Here is a 19,670-nt window from a genome sequence, read left to right as displayed (position 1 = left end):
CACTCGCTGGACCAGTCGCTGGACAGGCTCAGGCGTTGTGCGCCCAGTCCAGCTGCTGCCTTGTATTCTAGCTATCCTTGCACTAGTGTCACGTATCATGATACAAGATAGCCTGGACTCCTTCCTAAAAGGGGCCAGGCATTCTTTTCCAGAAGAGAACAGACATTTGAATGCAGCTTGAATTTAAGCCAAGTTTTTGCTGTTCACAGAAATATAACTTAGCCTGTGAGTAAGGTACAGTTCAGATATAGCCCATAGGCCTCAGATCCCCATAAATAATAAGAATAAATGAGAGATATATGACTCTGATATGACTGATATGAGATGGTGTATGAGAGATATATGACCCTGTCATATAAGGGTGTTGTCAGGATACAGTCAAGTTATTTTTTAAACACTTAGATAACACAGTTTTGGTGGGTGTACCAAAGACAGAAATACCAACTTTTTTTTTAAACTGGATTGGGATTTGTCTGAGTAATTTGTCTAAATTTTCATCTGAGTCTACTCTAATAATCTGTGGCTATCTACAGCTGGTAAAAAAAACCAGTTAAGTACTTTTAGGCCATGGTTCTTCTGACCTTCTCAGATGTTTGCTTTAGGAGGAGAATAACTGTGCCTTAGATCATGTCCTCTGTTATAAGTGGATGCCTAGCTCAGAAGTGGACATTTACAATGGCTTCATTCAGAGCCTTGCTGTCAGGACACAGTAATGGCAGTCCACATGTATTTAGACAAGTGAAGCAGTAGCTGGTTCCCAGCAATCTGAAATACTGGTTGGTTGTAATATACAAAAGACTAAACTGTGTTTTAAGGCACAACGTCAGAAACTGGGATTATGACTCCATAGCTCCAGCAAGGATTCTGGACAAAAGTGGTTAGAGAATTTCTGTCAAAAGAGATTTAACTATTTTTTAACTAGAGAAAACTATTTATTAATTTGTCTACCTGTGATACTTTACTGATTATTTAATACATGCCACTAAGCAGGATGGGGGTATGTGTATGTACAGTTCTTGCCGATTTACTTGTAAATTCAGTTACGGTTTTTATAAATCCTACAAATGTTTGTCCTAGTTTTAAAACCTAACATCTTCTCAAATTTAACATAAATTAAACCTAACATCTCAAATTTAACATAAATTAAACCTAACATCTCAAATTTAACATAAATTAAACCTAACATCTTCTCTACGCTTTGCCAGTAGTATTCTGTTTTGATTGAAAATGTAAGCTGTTTTTAAAATGGAATGCTGGTTGGGAGTGTCCTCAGAACTAGACTAATGTTGGCTGGTGTAAGCTGACCATCGCTGATTTTCAAGCTTCAAAAGCTTTATTTCTATCAAGATCTCATCTGTGGTCATTGATCATGTTTAACCTTGCTGGAGCAATAAAAAAAGAAAAAAACCCCTGAAACTTTAAAGTTTGAGAGGGCCTGACTTCACTGGACAAAATAATCAAAAGTGGTGTTGCTAACAACTAGGTAGAAGCTGGCAGCTCCTCCAATGTAGTGTGTCAAAGAGTGTGTCCCCACACTCTTACAGTTTAGGCCTAACTTAAATAAAATACATTTTTTTAAATTTATATTTTTAGAGTGATTTTCAATTATTCTTCCTGAATTTTTGAAATTAAATATTCTTCTGGAATAGCTGCAACACAGAAACAAATGTTTGTATGAAGATATTTTCTCAGAGACCTTCAAGCTTTCACAAATTCATTCTCTTTCAACTTTCCTTCATGTTTATTAGAAAAAGTACGGAGCTAGAGTACCCTGTTCTCCAGATATAATGCATTTTTCTTTCTAACTCAGTTTATGTCTTTAACATTCATGGGTTTATCATGAGCTGAAGTAACTAGGGATCCAACATGCTAGAAACGCGTCCAGGTATCTCCTCTATCACTGTCTGGCAAATCCCGGGAAGTATTGGTTTCTTAAAGTGTTGACTGCATTGTTCCTTAGTTTTTTAAAAGTGTATGTAAAGCCATAGAATACAATCGGCCATTGTGGTTTTTTTCTACATTCCAAGGTACACAGTGTATAGTTTTATTTTCACTCACAGTGAATAAAAAGGAATGATTCTTGTGAAATCCCTCCTGATACAAACCAGAAACAAACAAGAGAATGCAGATACAAGGGGGCAGGAGTAATGCCCTGCTTATATATAAATTGAGAAGTTCATTAGGAATGACTGGTAAGGGAAGAGCATAGCCCACGAACATATGGGAAATCAGTTTACTTCAGAGAACTGAGGGTGAAAGGAAGGGATGTCTGCTTTTTATTAAAACCTGAAATGCATTATAATTGGCCTGAGTCTTTGCCCAGTTGGCTTCTCTTATGCTGACATCTGCAAGAGTATATATAAAGCAACATTACGAAGCTGTCTCTTGTGACAGTGTGTACACATGTAATTCTGTTAAAAACTAAGTCCTTTGCTATCTATAATGTTGGTCTTCGAATATGCATGCTGAGAAATGTGATTTGTTTGACAAAAACTAGTTATGGAACATGCTATTTGCATGTAAAGTTTCTACTACACATGAGAAAACTTTCTAGGGCTTTTCATTTATTTTTGTAGATTCTTCTTCATTCTTCAGTATAAATTCCAGGTAAACTTTTATGTGGCAGGAGGAGACACAGGGTTTCTTCTTCCAAGTTTTTTTCTGAAGTTTAAGTGTAATTATTTTGAATTTTCACATGTGAATTTAAGCTGTTTTCAGTGAAAAACTTAAATGATACTAGAATTTCCTTTTCCTGTTAAGCTGGTGGGATGATGATGGTAGATGCGGTGTAATATATCCATTAGTTTGTTCACTTGTGTCTGTAATTCACGGGGTAATACTTTTTAAAATAAGCTGTCAACATACTGCTTCTTTCTTTGTCAGACAACAGGAAAATAAAAGTCAATGACACCAGGGAACCTATTGAGTTTAAGACAAATCAGTGGTTTGGGGCAACAGTCAAAGCTCATAAAGAAAAAGTTGTGGTAAGTATTCTGCATTTGGTATTCATTTGGTGATAATGTTTATTTTTCTCAGTTGTATATCTTTACTAGCTCTCTATGTGTAGGTTATAGAAACAACTATGATTATGCATGAATTGCAAAACAGATAATGTATATCACTCAGAAAATAAAATCAGTGTAGAAAATCGGGTTGAATTGATCAAATGAAGATGATCCCACTGCCATGTGGCAGCAGAATGCCATGTTGTCATGGAGGTGAATGATGATTTTTTTTTTTTTTTAACAGGTAATGGATGTATTTTAGAGATACACAGTAACTGATAGCTATATGCTGTAAAACGCTTTATATTATGAAGCTTTATTTGAAATATTAAATGCAGAATATAACAGTAGCCAAGAACCTGTGCTGAAGATCAGTTAGTAAGAGAAAGCACTGACTTCTTTTGTAACATTTACATTGTTTTGAACAGCTGTGTCGTAGTCATGGTAAAACAGCTGCAAAAAAGTCATGATAAAAAGTTCCAAATCAAGTTTGCTGTCAAAGTGTCTCTTTCCCAGTTTCACTGAATATTTTGTCTGTATTGGTAGAGGACACCAGCAGGGGGCAAGTATTTTTATTGCTTATTAAGGAAGTGGTGATGCTGCTTATAAGCAGACATTTTTTATTTACAATTTATGCACTATGGCTTACACTGAAAATGTCACTGAAGTAATTATGATAAGAATAATTAGTTTGGTCATCAGTTTTGTTGGTTTTTACAATTGCAAATCAATTTGTGTCTTGGGATTTGCTTAAAACTTCCAATTATTACTTAAGAAGTAGTCATAATGGAAGAAATCTAAAGGAAATGCTCTTCCTAAATAATATGCCTTGCAGTTGTCCTAGAAAAGGATTTTGACATGAAAACAGGTAATGAATAAAACATCATCCTGTTCTGTTACAGAGCCAGCATATACTGTTAATTCTTTCTCAGAATTGTGTCAGTGTTATCTCATCTCAAACTTCTCATTCAGTGCCTTCATGTACCACTCTTTTGTATATGAACGTTCTATTTAAAAGTTAATTACACAAAACAACTATTTGTAAGAGTAAATATTATGTCATTTTTGTCAATTGTCGATGTAAAATTTCAAAAAATATCTGAAAATGTTTTGGTTTTTGTACTCTAGTAAACAGCAGTTCACAAACTGAAATGGAATTGGTTTTTACCACCATTTTCTGAATCTTAATCAAATGAGCAGAAAAGCTCATCATCGACTGATATGGTCTATCTGTACTGACCAAACTTTGTTTTGCTTCTAATAACTGATAAACAGAGGTATAGTCAACACTTCTCAAGCAAAAACTTGAACAGTGAAGCTGGAAAACCATGTCTTTTAAGCTTTGTAGACTGAAAGAAGAGAAAAAGAAAATGTAATCAAACTGCCAGAAACTTTTTTAAAAACTACAAATATGGTAGTAAACTGCATTAGGTTAATGTTTATGATTAAAATTATAGAATTATGGAATTATATTATTACATAATTTCTTGTTTAAATCTATTTAGCTCATTGTCAAATGTACTTAAAGTCACTTTTACAGGACAAATACTGCTGTTTGGCCTCTGGCATGTTTTAATCTGTAAGGTCTTCTAGGCAGGAACATGTTAAGAGTCCTGGTCCTTTATCGAGAGTTTAAGCTCTTTTGTAGTAAGCTCTGAGTAGCACAGTGGTTCATCCAGCTGGAACTGATTGCAGAACTAAGGCTTATACATTAATGTGAATAATAACAGTGCCTTGCCAGAGGTAGACAGGTTTCTGACTGAAAACGGTAAGGCGAGATAGGACATGAATGGAGGATTTGTTTGTATCTTAAGAGGCAAGGTTGTATGGAGAGGTAGTGTCCTCTTCCCACCAACCAGCTGAAAAGTTTTAGGGCACAGGAATCCATGAAGAAAGACTTGCATACCTGCCAGCTTTTTTTTCCAGTTATTTGAATTGCTTTCAAAAAATATAATCTCTCCCTACACAACTTGTATTATCTTTTATACTTACACTATCATGTTTGTAATACCACTACCATAACAGAGAGATTAAATATTAGTTCACTAGTCAAAATGTGTTTAGCAAAAACCTGTTCACTGAGAGACTGTTCAGTGCATTACAGCTGTGTCATCTCCCCAAAGATTTGAACCAGGGGTTTATAAAAAGGCAGACAATCTTATGATTGTGATAGACAATATGACACAACACCCTGACAAATCTCCCGCTGAGTAGAATCACAGCAGTTCTACTGCAATGGCCATTATCTTAAGACATGTCAGGACAGAAGTAGGATTGTCTTTAGCCACATGTATGTAATCCACATCTTAAACTGTGGGATTAAGTCTTGTGCAGTGAGCAGTAAGAGAGCAAACGTATTACTTGTGAAGCAGACTTAGAGGATATGTAGCAAGTATGAATTCTAGTTTCTGACAGATTTCACCTGCTAAGGGCTCTAAGTGAAAGATCAGACTATGCTTTTCAGGTTATAATACCTGAAGCACAGGTCCTGCATTTTCATCTGTCACTGTGTTATGATCATTGGTACATGAGTGTTACAATACCAGAGGGAATCCTTGTAAACTGGTAAAAATTACATTTGCCAGATGCCTGAGTGTGTGAAAGGTACTTGTGACATCATTTCTGTTCTGATAGGCTTGTGCTCCCTTATATCATTGGAGAACCCTTAAAGATAGCCCCGAGAAGGACCCCGTTGGCACCTGCTATGTAGCAATTCAGAACTTCAGTGCCTATGCTGAATATTCACCTTGTCGCAACAGTAAGTATTAATAGGAGCAATCTTGTGTTGAAGGAATTGATAATGCATGCAAACATTTTCATCTTTTCAGTCTTCACTGAAGTCTTGGTTGAATGAAGATTACTGTATGACATTATTGCATTAGATGGGGGTTTAAAGAAAAATTGGCATTAAAAGCCTGCAATTGGATGCTTTATTGTATAATTGAAAGAAAAGAAATCAAGTAAATTAAGCTTATACAGTTATAGTGATGAGATATAATTGATTCAATTTAAATAGCTTTAAAATGTAGCAAACAGATCTAGATAAGAACCAGACAGCATTTTAAACCAATTTCTCACACTCATGCTGAGTATAAATCTCTCATCATAGGATCACCATTCGAAGACTAGACTGCACAGAAACACACAAGCCTGTATGACCATTCATGCCAGTATCACCTACAATAGCTCGTTAATGAAGGACTCCCAGCATGGAAGACAGCCGTGCACATTAACACTACTGTTCCACACTTTGTGCAGTTCTGAGGATGTGGTAGCAATCTTTAGGCCTTAATTCATGGGCAGTAGGACAAACCAGTGCATGTATATTTAGAACCAAATTCAGTTACCTAGAAGTCTGCATAAAATTCCACACAGAAGATTAAATCAGTTGTTTACCCTGATCAGGATCTTATGTCTAAGTGTTTATGATGATTTTTAATACTCTTATTACCTCAGTGCTCCAAATTACTAAAATCAGGATGAAATATCCAGTGACTTTACTGAGCTTTGGACTGGGCTGGGTGTACAGCAGTTTCTGCGCTCACAGATCAGTTAACATTTCTAAAGGTAATGTGTGTGAGAGCAAGTATGACGGGCTAACCTATCCCTTCCAGGGGAAATCCTCACAGCAAAGTTATGATGCTGTTATGTTTAGCTGAGGTGGGTAGCTGTTCCAAGTTGTACGTGCTAGCCAATAACACGAGAAGTCTGAATGTGGTTCCTTGTCACCAAACCGCTTGTACAGAGACCCTGCTATTGCAGCTGGCATTCTTGCCAATGTGCACATGGGCAAATTTCTAAACACACCTGTTAACTGTTCTTCTACTGCAAAGTGTGCTTCTGCCTTCAAATTTCTCATGGATTAGTTTGCTGAGAAAGAATAGACATTTTACAGAAAAAGTAGACGCTTACTTCACATAATTAAAAGGTCTCTTTCCTGTAAAGATCTAGAGACAGTCATATCATGTAGCTGTATTGTCATGACAAACGTGTGATAATTTAGCCCAATAATGCTTTTCGTGGGCTGTCAGAAAATCTGCACACTTAGAGCAAAACGAGATCCATGCAGGTATCTTCAGTATTATTCTGTGGCTTTCTTTTTCTCACATTGTAGTGTAACTGTAAACTGATTGATGCTGCCAAGTCTTTCTTTTAAAGCCTTATCCTTGCCGGGTACAGAAGGAAGCTGCACATGTAAGAAATGATGACCATAAGATCTGCTTCATGTACTTCTGATGTCTCACTGGGGTTTTGACAAAGGCAGAGTTCAAGTGTCCATTCCTTCTCAGTTTCCCAATTCTGCCGACTTCCAGCACTCCAGTGCTTATAGGAAAGCCCTAAAATGCATGCCAAAACACTTTGTACAATTATTTAAGGATTTGGAGACTAGAAATAAAAATGGACAGAATGGAGGGATGTTTTTGCATGTACCAATGTACATCCAAAATTATATTACACATCAGTCCTCATTGAGCAAATGTGTATCAATTAAGGGGCTGGCCCTTGTGTGGGACATGTGACCCTTTCCCTTGACATAGGATGGCTAAGCAGGATGTAATCAATGTCTGAACATTGATCCTTGCTGACCCATCAGCTATGTCAACAATTTTTGAGAATGCCCTAGTAATGCCCCACTTATTTTTGTGTTAACAGCAGAGCAAACTGCGGTGACCATTTTGGATTTCTTGTGAAGTTGTTTACGTTTGTATCTCCAGCCAAATTCAAACTGATTCCCTGGTAGTTATTGCCTTTGGCAGTGAGAGAAGAAAGTACCAAGTAACTGGTCCTGTTTTTCAAAATCTTCACAAGGTGGCTGCATGTTCAGGGTCGTGTAGAAGGTCTTGATTTACTCTGCCTCTTGTAAAAGAATAGTACACATCTTTTCACATATTTTGGTGGTTTTACATTTACAGACTTCCAGCTCCAGGAGTAAGCCGTCTTCCATACGCACTGTGAAATCAATAAAATGCTTCTACTTTCATAATTGCAGGCAATGCAGATCCCGAAGGACAAGGCTTTTGTCAAGCAGGTTTCAGCTTAGATTTTTACAAGGTGAGATTCTGCTTCTGAAATACTTTGACCAAATGTAATTCTGAAATATCCCCAGTGTTCAAGCACTGTCTCAGTGATCGAGAGTCTATGCCCATACTATTGCATATGGAATGTTTCATGAAGTTGTTGCAAGTTCTTTGCTCCTTTGCAAGCTTCAAACTTTCTGGTTTCATTAATAAAATAAATACTGCAATCGGCACCTTTTTATCGGTTGTAGCACTCCAGTCTGACTCTGCTCAGTCCATCTTAATAAATAAGTAGGTGAAAAATGGTATGTGCTGTATGTGCCATCTCAGTGCATCCTGCTTACAATGCTTTCCAGAGACCTGATGTTCAGGAAATAATGGCCAGGCACCAGCTAGTTTTTAAAAGTTAAAATAGCTTGTAAGGATGCTTTTGGAGGTAGACTGATCATTGAGTAAGATTGTTCTCTTGTGGAGGTGAAAGTGCTTAAGGGAAATAACTAGTTGTTCTTAGATGCCAAAAGGGTCCAGAAACAATATTGTGGGCCAAAGAATAAACTTTGCCACTATTGTTACCATCTCTGCTATTGTTACAGCATTGTTATAATTGCCATTGTTTTCAGGTTCTGTACCTACATCATTGTTCACACTATTAATAGCTGAGTAAAGACCTCATTGTAATGTAAACAAAATAATATTTATAAAGTATTGCTGTTGCTTCATTGAATGTGAAGACCCTCTTTTTTGCTGACTTTGCTTTGTTACAAATAATCGGCAGAATGCTATTATTAGAATAATTAGAATGCTATGTTAGTTTTAAAAAAGCTAGGTCTTTCGTTCAGGTGGTGCATAGGGTGATCTTAACTTTATTTAACTGTACATTTTCCTGCACATTTGTGCATCTACATCCTTTCCTTGAATAGGGTGATTCTCCTTTATCATGGTTCTGTTACTCTTTTGGTCATATAAATTGTTTTTCCCATACGTGCTTAATTTTGTTTTGTTCTTTTGATGTGTGATTTTATTCACTTCTGCTTTTTGTAGAATGGAGACCTGATTGTAGGCGGGCCTGGTAGTTTTTATTGGCAAGGTATGTTCATTTGGCTGATTAATTCGATCTTACAAGTGAAACAAAGTATTATGGAAAATATTGTTCTAGATTTTCATTGGTTTCTCAGTTTAAGATAACCAGTCTCTGGCATTATTTTCAACAAATATAAATCAGAGTTGCTTAACAAGCAACTGAGCATAGAAATAAGTCAGGGAAAATTCAGGATGTAGGTTCTATAGGAAGCAAAACTTTTTCCCTAGAAATGCTGCAATTTAAAAAATAGCTAATATTTGTACAGCAAATGTAACATTTTCAAAGGTTTTGTCATTGTTTGTTTCTGAACACAACCTTTTATTGCTATCGTCATATATTTTTAGTTCACTTGTGGCATCACTGTTGTTTCCAAGATGTAGTTTCTCATGTAGATAAAACCTGACATGATTTGGTAAAAGGTTAAAAGAGCATTTTTGCTTTAACCTGTTTTGACATGTATGGTATAGCTGATTCCCAGACTCTGTCTACCAACTTGACTGTTGTCAACCTCATCGATGTGTGTTTTTGCATTGCTGTTAAATCTAGTTGATAATGATTGTAGGGAATTCATAGCTTCGAGTTCCCCACTGAGAAATAGCTTCCATTGGTCTTCTCCATTTATACTGTGCAATATCAAAATGTAGCTGAACCTGAAAATGGTTGACTTTTTAGTTTGAATCAGCACCTTGAAATGGGTCTGGAGATGTTTCCGTGATGGTTCAAGATCAAGTTTGTTGATCTATGTATACTCTTGAGACTTTCAGAGTAATAAAGAGAAAGATTGAGAAAAGATGTCTACTCTTTGCATCAGTGCTATATTATCCTTTCAGCCCTGTTCTCAGCCTGTTTTGTAGAAATGGGCTCTCCTTTATGTCCTGTTCATTTATGAAATTGTTTGAATCCAGGTCAGGTAATCACCGCAAGTATTGCGGATATCATTGCAAATTATTCCTTCAAGGATATTCTGAGAAAACTGGCACGAGAGAAGCAAACAGGTGTGGCACCACCCTCATATGATGACACTTACATGGGTAAGCTAAGCTCTATGTCAGTCATGTTCTAAAAGCATAGATCTTATACAAATGCAATAACAAGCCCTAAATTTGTGACGTCACAGTTGTGAGAGGATTTAAACAAGTTTTGCGTTAAGCACAACCACAAATCAGTAGTTTGCTAGTTACTTCAGGGATTGTGAATGTTCTTATTATTATGCACAGCAGCGGGGTTTGAAGGCTTATTATGGTTCTTATTATTTGATCTTAAATAATTAAGCAGAAATACTAAGTTTTCCCATTTATATATTTTTGTAGTTGTTGTTCCAAGATGATGGACTGAGTTTAAAGTAATTGAAGACTATGTCAATTTTTAATAGAAAAGAAAATTCAATTCTACAGTATTTTATACAGTACTGCAAATACAAAGTCTATTCTTACTGATATTTAAAAGATACAATAGAAGTAAGCAATGATAAAAGTAAGTTTGAAGATATTATGTAATAAGCAGAAGAAAGGCTCTTTACATTATATTAGTACTGATGTCTAAGAATTTGCATGATGTTTGTGTGTCTCTGCATGTAAGACATGGTTTTCTTCACATCACTGTAGAAAAGATGCAGTGAAATTTGAAGACAAAGATGCATCCTTTCATCTCTGCCCATAGATTTGAAATTACAGACCCTGATACAATCCAAAAGTCTTTACTTTGCATTTATGTCAGAGGTTTACTAAAAATCCAGGAGGTACTTAATTGCATCTTTGGAAATCTGTCTTCCATATAGAGCTAAAACAGGATATTCACACATTATTGTACAGCAATGAAGATCTAAATTGTGTCAGTGGCTCTTAGGCCAAACCACCTTTGTACCTGAGGTTTTTTTCAGATAAATTATTAAGTATTAATGATTTAGAAGTTCATTTTTTGAGAAGAGGGATAGATTTATTATACATTTAGACCTACAGTTAATTTAGTCATAATAATGTAATTAACAATTTTCTTTCTTTCCACACAGTTTTAGTATACTAACATTAGAAAATTTGCATTCTGATGATCAGATGAACAGATAAATCTGATAGTACTTTCAAATTTTTTTAAAGAAATGGTTTATCAAGTGTTTTGCTTATAATTTATCTTTAAACAGGATACTCAGTGGCTGCTGGGGAATTTACTGGAGATTCTGAGCAAGGTAAGAAGCTATCTACTTTCATGGAAACCACATGGCTGTGGACCTATCAAATTCCTCATTTTAGGTCTTGACGCAGGAAGATACCTTTTATAGATCTGAAACACTGGTGAGACTTAAGCTACCTGTACCTGGTATTCTCAGAGGTAAATATTTTCCTGGAAGGTATAGCATTACAGAGCAGAGTTCTAAGTAACTCATAAGGCTGAATCTGTTGTTGCTGTATTGTGTTCAGCAGTTAGAGCTGTGACAGCATGGTAGGCGCAGCCTTCCAGGCTCACTTAATTTAGCAAGTTTGGTGACAGTAGTAACAAGTGGAGCCAACAGTATATATATATATATACACACACATATATATATAGTATATAATCTCAGTCCATACTCAAGTTGCTCATCTGTGTAAAGGCTGCTGGACCTCAGCATCTGGCTGGGCAGATGCAACAGAGTTTGGAAATGTCTGTGTGTGCTGAAAGTGCAACTTCTAACTGCCACATAAACATCACAGCCCAGGCTAGGACATAATATTCAGCTGCTTCTGGACAAAGACATGATTCTGCACCAGCATGATAGCTCTTGTTGGTGAAGGCAGCTCTTGACTCTGTAGTTAAGTTTCCCTAGTTGCAGTTTGTGTGCCTTAAGGGTGGGATGCCTGGGGCAGCTGATGCTTTTTGTACATGATATTTTCCTGCACAGCTATAATGCATTAAGAACAAGGCCCCTGTGCTTTTGCTCCTACCCTGACCCTTATATATAACAGCAGGAGACAGAAGAATTTAATTCCTTTTATTAAAACCTGGGTTTAGAGGGAGAGAATCATTCTGCAGGAAGACGAGGTGTTCAATTAGCCTCTTGAATTAGGAAAAGCTGAGTGCACCTGAGTATAAATGTCTGAATATAGAATCATGCCTCAGACTTTGTAAAGGTTCTTGGATCAAGTAAGTTTGATACAAGATATATTAAGATGAATTTTCATTTTAGACAGCGTCATCCACAAAGAACCAGACGTCTTGCAAATGTAATAGTGTTGCTTAAAGCCATCATCACTGTGAAGCCTTCACCTGAAATGACTCATGATCTGTGAAACATTGCCTTCTAGGCTTTGACATTGATGATTTGATAAAGTAGAGCAACATGAACTGAGAAACAGATTTTGACCAAAATTACATGATAAATATATTTTTTTCAATGTGCAGGATGTCATTACTTAACTTAGAATTCAACCCAAACACTGACGTTCAAGTTGTTCCCTCTGACAGAAGGTGACAATATTAGTTTCACATGGCCAGGGAAAACATTGTTCTGTAATTCTCTAAGGAAAAGTCAGAGCAATCCATCCTGCAGTGGTGAAGTTTAACAGTGACAGCTCCCGGAACACCACTGAGGCTTTAACTAAATGCCAGAGAGGCTTCAACCTCGCTTAATTGACGTGCTGAACTTATAGCAGAAAATGACTTGGCAGGAGGACTAAATACAAGCTGAACTTTGACTGATTTTTGAGTTGTAAAGTAAGTTTTGTGCGTGTGTTAGAAATTGAACACTAGTTTTAGTGTATCTCTGCAAGCTGAGTCCAGTGTAGAAGAAAAGCTCCTGTCACAGCTGTCTGTTTGGTAGACTGTGTTAAAAATAATCAGTTATAAATAGAAATTTGTCCATGATTTAGCTATTTTCAGGTGTTCTGAAATGGTGCAGGATTTCAAAACGTATAGTTAAATGAAAATATCTGTGAAAATATGCCTGGTGTTTCATACCTTAAGAGCTATGTTTCTTGTGTTAGGCTGACAGAAAGTATTGCTTAAGGGGTAGCTTTTCTGAGGGAGTGGACAGCTCCATGGTCCAGACTCACAAAGCCAATGGAGACATAATACATTTCTAGAAATTAACCTGGGTCCCCAGAACTGCTGCTACTTAATCACTTAATCTGTCCAGTACCACTATGGGTTAATAAAAAAATTTTTTTTTTTTTTTGAGCTGAACACTATGATGTAGAAAAAAAAGATGTATTCCTGGTATGGAATGCTGCAGCCACCTATATATATTTTTTTCTTTAATGCATACTCACATTTTTATAATGGGTCACTCTTGAATCAGTAAGTCATGTGAAGGACTGGCATAAAGAATTGTCTTTTTTTCCCCATTTTTTCTACTAGTTTTTTAAGATTTCACAAGATTTGCACAAGCTGTTGTGCAGACAGAAAGAAAAGTAGTATTTGTAAGGACTATTGTGTTTAGTTTCTGTAATCTACTGTGCGATGCCACAACTAATTCTCAATCCACAATCCTCAGCTGTCAGTAACAAGCTGAATTGTACTAAGAGCTTTACGATGCTGTGCTGTGCTTGGCAGAAAGAGATCTCTGGATGAGTGTATTCAACAGTTAAGATGTAATAGTTCATGCAACTAGATGCACAGAATGAATGTTAAAATCTTACATATTCAAGTCTTTAAGTGACTTGCAGGTTTTTCTGATAAAGGTAACAAATCAAAATCCTAAGGGTTTGTATCTCAAGAAAGATTTAAGTGGCATGGGATGCACGTTGCATGCACCACTCAGCATAACCAGTTCACTGTCGATCATTTATCCTTTCAGAGTTGGTTGCTGGAGTCCCGAGGGGAGCGCAGAGCTTTGGCTACGTATGTACTGAGCCCGCATGTTATCCTTTTACTAGTGAAATAGCGATTAGGCTATTTGGAAGGTTAAAGGCTGCATTATATTTTCTGTCTCTTTGATCCTAAACTTTCTAATCAGAGAAAACTGCCATTGACTTTCAACTGCCACTCAACTTTGAAGCTGGATTGAAATGCCTTACTGGTTTGGGCTTTGAATATTAAGCGCTTGGCACCTTCTGAAGTCTGTTTTCAATAGCCAATTCCAAGCATGCTTTGAGTATGAGGGTGTTATCAGACCGAAGGTTATCCATAGGTTAGCATATTTCATGTGCATTGCTCTGTCCACAGCGGAGAGAAGTCCAAGTTCAGATTATTCATACCTAGTGTTTATTTTCAGTGCTCTAAGTATATACACTGAATACCAGATGTAGAGAGTCATGATATGCAGTCAGAAGTAAAGGGAGAAAACAACATACGTGCGTGGATACAGCTTTCACCTAATAGGAAAAAAGTTCAGAACAAACCTGATTGGAAAACAGAGATCCCAGCCATGAGCATGTTCTCTAGTTTTGTGGACCCAAAATTCCTTGTGTGTCTGGAACTTAGTCATAAGATTTTTCAGAAGGAGGGTGTGTATGTGTATGTATATCTATCTATGTATATCTATCTATGTATATTTTCTTTATGTTTTCAGTTCATGTTTTCATGCCTAATAATGTAGTCACTGATAGCTGATAGTCTGTGATTTGCTACTGTTCAGTGTTCAGTAAGGAAGCGAGATAGTGTTTTCCCCATTTTATCCATGTGGGACCTGAATTTCATAAAACCTTAGTGATTTGTTCAAGATCGTACAGGGAAACTGTTTTAAGACAGGAAAGAATTATTTTTTCTTGGCCACTTGGACCATCCTTCAGTGTCAAGTATTGGTTTGCAGTGATGTTATGCTGCAGCATCTCCATGTGTGCTTGAAACTTCCATATTTTTCTGTTACCAGGTCTCAATTATTAATTCTTCAGACTTGACCTTTATCCAGAACTTCACTGGTGAACAGGTAACGTCATGCAACCACGTGATGAAATATTGTATCTCTAGAATATATTGTTTTATTACCATAATTCCAAGAATATAAAAAATACTTTTTAGAATTAATGGCCATAGAAGCAAAGAGGATTATCAGTAAAACAAATTTTTAAATTAATATCTGATATGAAGGCCTATCTGTTGTTTTTTATTTCCAGATGGCGTCTTATTTTGGGTACACTGTTGCAGTATCTGATGTTAACAATGATGGGTAGGTTACCAAACATACTCAGCTCCACTGAACGTTCTTAGAAACAATGCCTGATATTTATTAATAAACGTAGATTTTCAGGTGCTTTGTACCTTAAAATGCTTCTCTTGTCTTCTCTGGATTTCTAATTTTAATTGTTCATGGAAGCTTATCTTTGTGAAATCACAGTGGCACAAGTATTTGCAGGCCTAGTTAGGGTGAGTTTATCTTCCTGAATATTTATTCAAAGCAGTGCGGCAGAGCGGGAACATGCAAAGTTAGGAAGCAGATCCAGCCAGAAGAACAGTGAATAAACAGCACTAGCTACTGCTGGGAAGAGATAGGTGAAAGTCAAAAGTTCATTCTCCCATTCTCAAAAGCAGGTAAGTCTTCTTGCATATGGATCATCCATAGCTTCATGTCTCCATTTTAAAAGCTTTCCACTATCATCAGCTCCTCATTCCAGCACCTGCTGATTGGCCATCCATTTCCATTATCCAGAGAACCAAAAAGTGTCTATGGCCCATAGTTATTATGACAGGCATTGTGCTTGTCTGAGGGAGAATGCTGCTTCGCTCTGAGGTTCATGCCTAAGACACTCAGAGATTTCAGGCCCTGTTGAACAAAGCGCTTGCCAGCTCTGAACTCAGTAAAGTCTGATTAAACATTTTAGAAGATCAGGACTTAAGTAACCAAATATAGCTTTCCAGCAAGGAGATAAAGACTCCTGAAGCTCACAGCCTTGGAAATGTGCACAAAGGTGAGCCAGGATTATATTTAGAACTATGGCATAATCTTTCCAATTGCAAAATGTCTCAGATGTGTCTACTTCATATTCTTTTCTTGTGATTATTTCTTATTAGGTGATTAAACATAATGCATTAAATAATTTTTCAGGGCTAAATTGTTGTTTCCCGTCAGTGACAAATGACCCTTTAAAGAGTGAGAGGTACCAAAAAAAAAAGAGTAACAAGGTGATAAAATGTTATTGCACTTCCAAAACAAAACCAAAACACAATGAAAATGAAAAGAATCTTCAGTAGTTTCTGTGGTGGCTTCATGGTACTCAAATCTTTCTAAATTTCTGAGGTCAAATTTTGTCATAGTACCATAGCTTTTGAACATTCCTTGTTTAATGATACACAGAGACAGAATTAATTTGGTTCTACCATAATGCATTACTAATGTGAAATGTGGAGAAACGTTAATCTAAGTTACACTAGACACTCATCAGACTTTCAGGGAACTTGCTATTTAACTTCTCATCGAACCAAGCTGTTTTCTGTGCAGGTTATTTCCTGTGAACCATAGGATTACTTGGCAGGTCTTGTATTTTCTGTGTACCTCTAAGATCACAGTTTATGTCAATAATATAATCAAACTGCTGTTGAGGCCTGTGTGGTCTCCCAGTCTATATCTTAAAAGAAATCTAATGACTCTGAGACCCAAACATCCCACAGAAAACAAAACACAAAAAGCTCTACTTGGTAAACATGTCTGATTAGATATGTAGTCTGTCTTTGCTGGTTTGCGCATATAGTTGGTAGAAATATGTATGTGAAAGGGAGAGTAAAACAGAGAGAGAGAGAAAAAAAAGCAAAGGGGAAATGACCACTTCAAATTCACTTGGGTTTTTTGTGCAGCTAAGAATAAAGGAGGTAGTGATGGCCTTGTCAGTGAAAGAACCCTGATTAAGTTACATGCAGAAAAGATTGGTAGGAATGATGCTTTGCTGCAATAAGACTGAAGTCATGGCTCAAAGATTAGGCTCATCCTAGGAAAAAAAACTGTGGACTTTCTGCTCCACCAGTTCTGCAGGTGTTCCAGGGTGACTCTTGCAGTTTTATCTGCATCACATCAGGACTGTAGGCAGAACAGCAAAACTGGAAATATTGTTTGAACTATCGTGTAGTTGCCCACTGCTAATAATGAGAAATGCACAATGAAACTTAACAAATCAAGCTTTGCTGTCAATTTACAGACTACATTCCTAGTAAAGAGGAAGAAAGAGAACGCTTTCAATTTAGACTGAAACAGTCCAATAAAAGTAGTGGAATAAACTGTTTACTGGTCTTTTATTTGGCCTATATCAAAGCTTCTCACAGTTACACTTCGACCTCTTGACATTTCCCATAGTCCTGCTTTTTATTACTTGGCAGTATACCAAGAAACTGCATACTGTCTCAGCAGGTGGTCAGCTTGTACTTTTTTAGATTTTTTTTTTACCAGAAGGGAAGCAATACTGGCTGGTTACCTTTCTGTGCTGGAACACAATAAATACATAATTTATGTTGACTGTGACATCTTAGTGCAGTAATGAAATAAATCTAATGAACCAGTTCAAAATACCACTGTAAACTGAACTGCACTTTATGGTTTAATATTACTGCCCAAGAGCTGTTGCTTTTGCTTTGCTCTTATGGCCTTCTAAAAGGGATCAGGACTGCAGTTTGGTAAATACGAACTCCTACGTTTTAAAAGCCAATTGAAATATCCTCCTTCACCAACGAAAATGCATAATTCTAATCCCTTAGGTACTTATAACCCAAGAAGTGACCCCCACCCTTGACTGCTTGATGTCTAAATACTGTGACTGTAGGAACTGGAAAGTAAAACTGCCCGTAAAGCACAGCAAGCAGCGATTGCTTGCTATTAGCCAGTTGGAGAGAAACCAGGAATAAGTAAATGAGGATCAGAGAGAGCAGGATAGCTGACGAATCCTTCCTTTCTGGCTATAGTACACTGATGTGACAGCACAGAAAAAAAACCCCAACAAACCTCAAACCCTAGTATCACCTGAGGGAGCATTTCTTCTTGCAGAGGACTTGCTGAAGTGGTTTGTTTTAACTTACAGAACTCCACAGACAGAGAAGGGGAAAAATCCAGACAGTGAGGAAAGGAAGTCTTTGGTGTGGGTGGGACTTGACAAGACCTGGAGGGAAGGCAAACTAAAGTGTTGTGGGTGTTCCAGGTTGCTCTGCTGCCCATAACGAGTTTAGAAATAAGCTGTTGTAATTTAGATGACTGCCTTCCTCCCACCTTTCCATCAATACATCAGAAGGTGAGCCATCTTAGCTACTGGGTTCTGGTCCCTGCTTCCTAGACTATTCATGCATTTTATACAATTGTAATTTATTTTAACAAAGTAGAAATTTTTCTAGAAAAATATCCCAGCACCGTGCACTTATGGCTGAGATGCTGTGATTCCTTCACAACAGGCTTCAGCTCCTGTCTGTTGCTTTCCGTCTCATCTGGTGAATCTGGGTTAGGCTTCTGCTTAGGTAATTTTAGGCCACTGTGGATGATAGATGGTCTGCCTCTCTCTTTTCACCATTTTAGGCACTCTGGATATTGCTCTTTGGACCAGAGTTTTAAAGGTATCTAGGTATCTACTTATTTTACATCGAGATACTGGGAACTTCCTGTCTCTGAATCTTTTGGTTCCTTGTCACCTCTAAAAAATACCTTCAATTAGTCTTAAAATCTTTCATTTGTAAAATATTCACTGGAGCCAAGCTCATGTTTTACTTCATGTTGTGTACGGCATGTAACACCATGCGGTCTCAATCTTACTGGAAATAGCTTGACTGTGATGTAATAAAATAATAGTTGATGATAGCACCTACTAGTGCTTTTAGTACATGGTGCACATTGTGAAAAAAAAAAAAGAGCATTCATCATCTGTTTTGTTGTTGCTATTGTTTCATGACACCTGTTTCAGCTGGCATTCTGTCCCAAGCACAAACATCTTCCATTAGTAGAGGAGAACTTTTGATATTTATGTGAAAGGAAAATCTCACATGTCAAGTTAACACCTGCTTCCTTCCTTTTTTACTTATTCATGCCATGAGATAAAATGTGATGTATAAAGAATGGGAAAACTGCACCGAAGTGGCGTGACATTTTGAATTACAGTTTCCTTTATGGAAATGTACCATAAAACTTAGTAGAAAAAAAGCATTTTGTAGAAGTGCTTTGTCACAATTTATAGAATGTGTAAGTTTTACAATGTGATTAAGAGGCTTCTAGATGACATATTCTGTACTAAATTTTATTATATATATATCTTAGCTGAGCTACTCCTAAATCATAGGGGGTTTCTTCTGTCAGGATTGGGAAAAACAATGAGGTGCAATTTTACACTAATGGATAAAGCCTTTGTGAAAACATCACTATTGGGAATATGATGAGAGTAGAAACAAGTTTTACAAAGTTTGAACAAAGTTTTGCATTAGAGCAAGAGAGTATGTTTTCCAAATCAAAAACGCTGGTCAAGTAGTACTAGTAACTTCGGTATCAGAGTTCCTGAATATGGCTGAGCGATGTCCACTGAATATAATGGGAATTATTCTATTAGTTTATACAGGCTTGAACACCCTTCAGAAATGAATCTGATACTATAATTTCATATCTCAGAACAATCTATTAAGAATATTTCTGCTTTTATGTGTCTATCAATCTTGCTTGATTTTATTCTTTGCTGTCCTGTAAAGGATCTTTTTTTCCTGCTG

General features: G+C 36.8%; 1 protein-coding gene across 1 annotated transcript in view; it reads left to right on the top strand.

Annotated features, from left to right (window-relative positions):
* ITGA8 (integrin, alpha 8) overlaps positions 1 to 19,670 on the top strand; it is a gene marked incomplete at its 5' end in the record, with an annotated part of 112,583 nt that overhangs the window by 8,637 nt on the left and 84,276 nt on the right. The window contains 9 exons of the mRNA XM_010137137.1: positions 2,884 to 2,984; positions 5,640 to 5,763; positions 7,996 to 8,057; positions 9,065 to 9,110; positions 10,010 to 10,135; positions 11,242 to 11,286; positions 13,870 to 13,913; positions 14,884 to 14,940; positions 15,128 to 15,180. Of these exons, the coding sequence (XP_010135439.1) occupies positions 2,884 to 2,984; positions 5,640 to 5,763; positions 7,996 to 8,057; positions 9,065 to 9,110; positions 10,010 to 10,135; positions 11,242 to 11,286; positions 13,870 to 13,913; positions 14,884 to 14,940; positions 15,128 to 15,180 (658 nt within the window). The remainder of the gene's footprint in view (positions 1 to 2,883; positions 2,985 to 5,639; positions 5,764 to 7,995; positions 8,058 to 9,064; positions 9,111 to 10,009; positions 10,136 to 11,241; positions 11,287 to 13,869; positions 13,914 to 14,883; positions 14,941 to 15,127; positions 15,181 to 19,670) is intronic.

The sequence above is a fragment of the Buceros rhinoceros genome, unplaced genomic scaffold (genome assembly GCF_000710305.1).
Source record: "Buceros rhinoceros silvestris isolate BGI_N320 unplaced genomic scaffold, ASM71030v1 scaffold10115, whole genome shotgun sequence".
NCBI lineage: Eukaryota > Metazoa > Chordata > Aves > Bucerotiformes > Bucerotidae > Buceros > Buceros rhinoceros.
The sequence above is the reverse complement of the archived record's forward strand: the minus strand, read 5'-3'. Positions and strand labels throughout refer to the sequence as shown.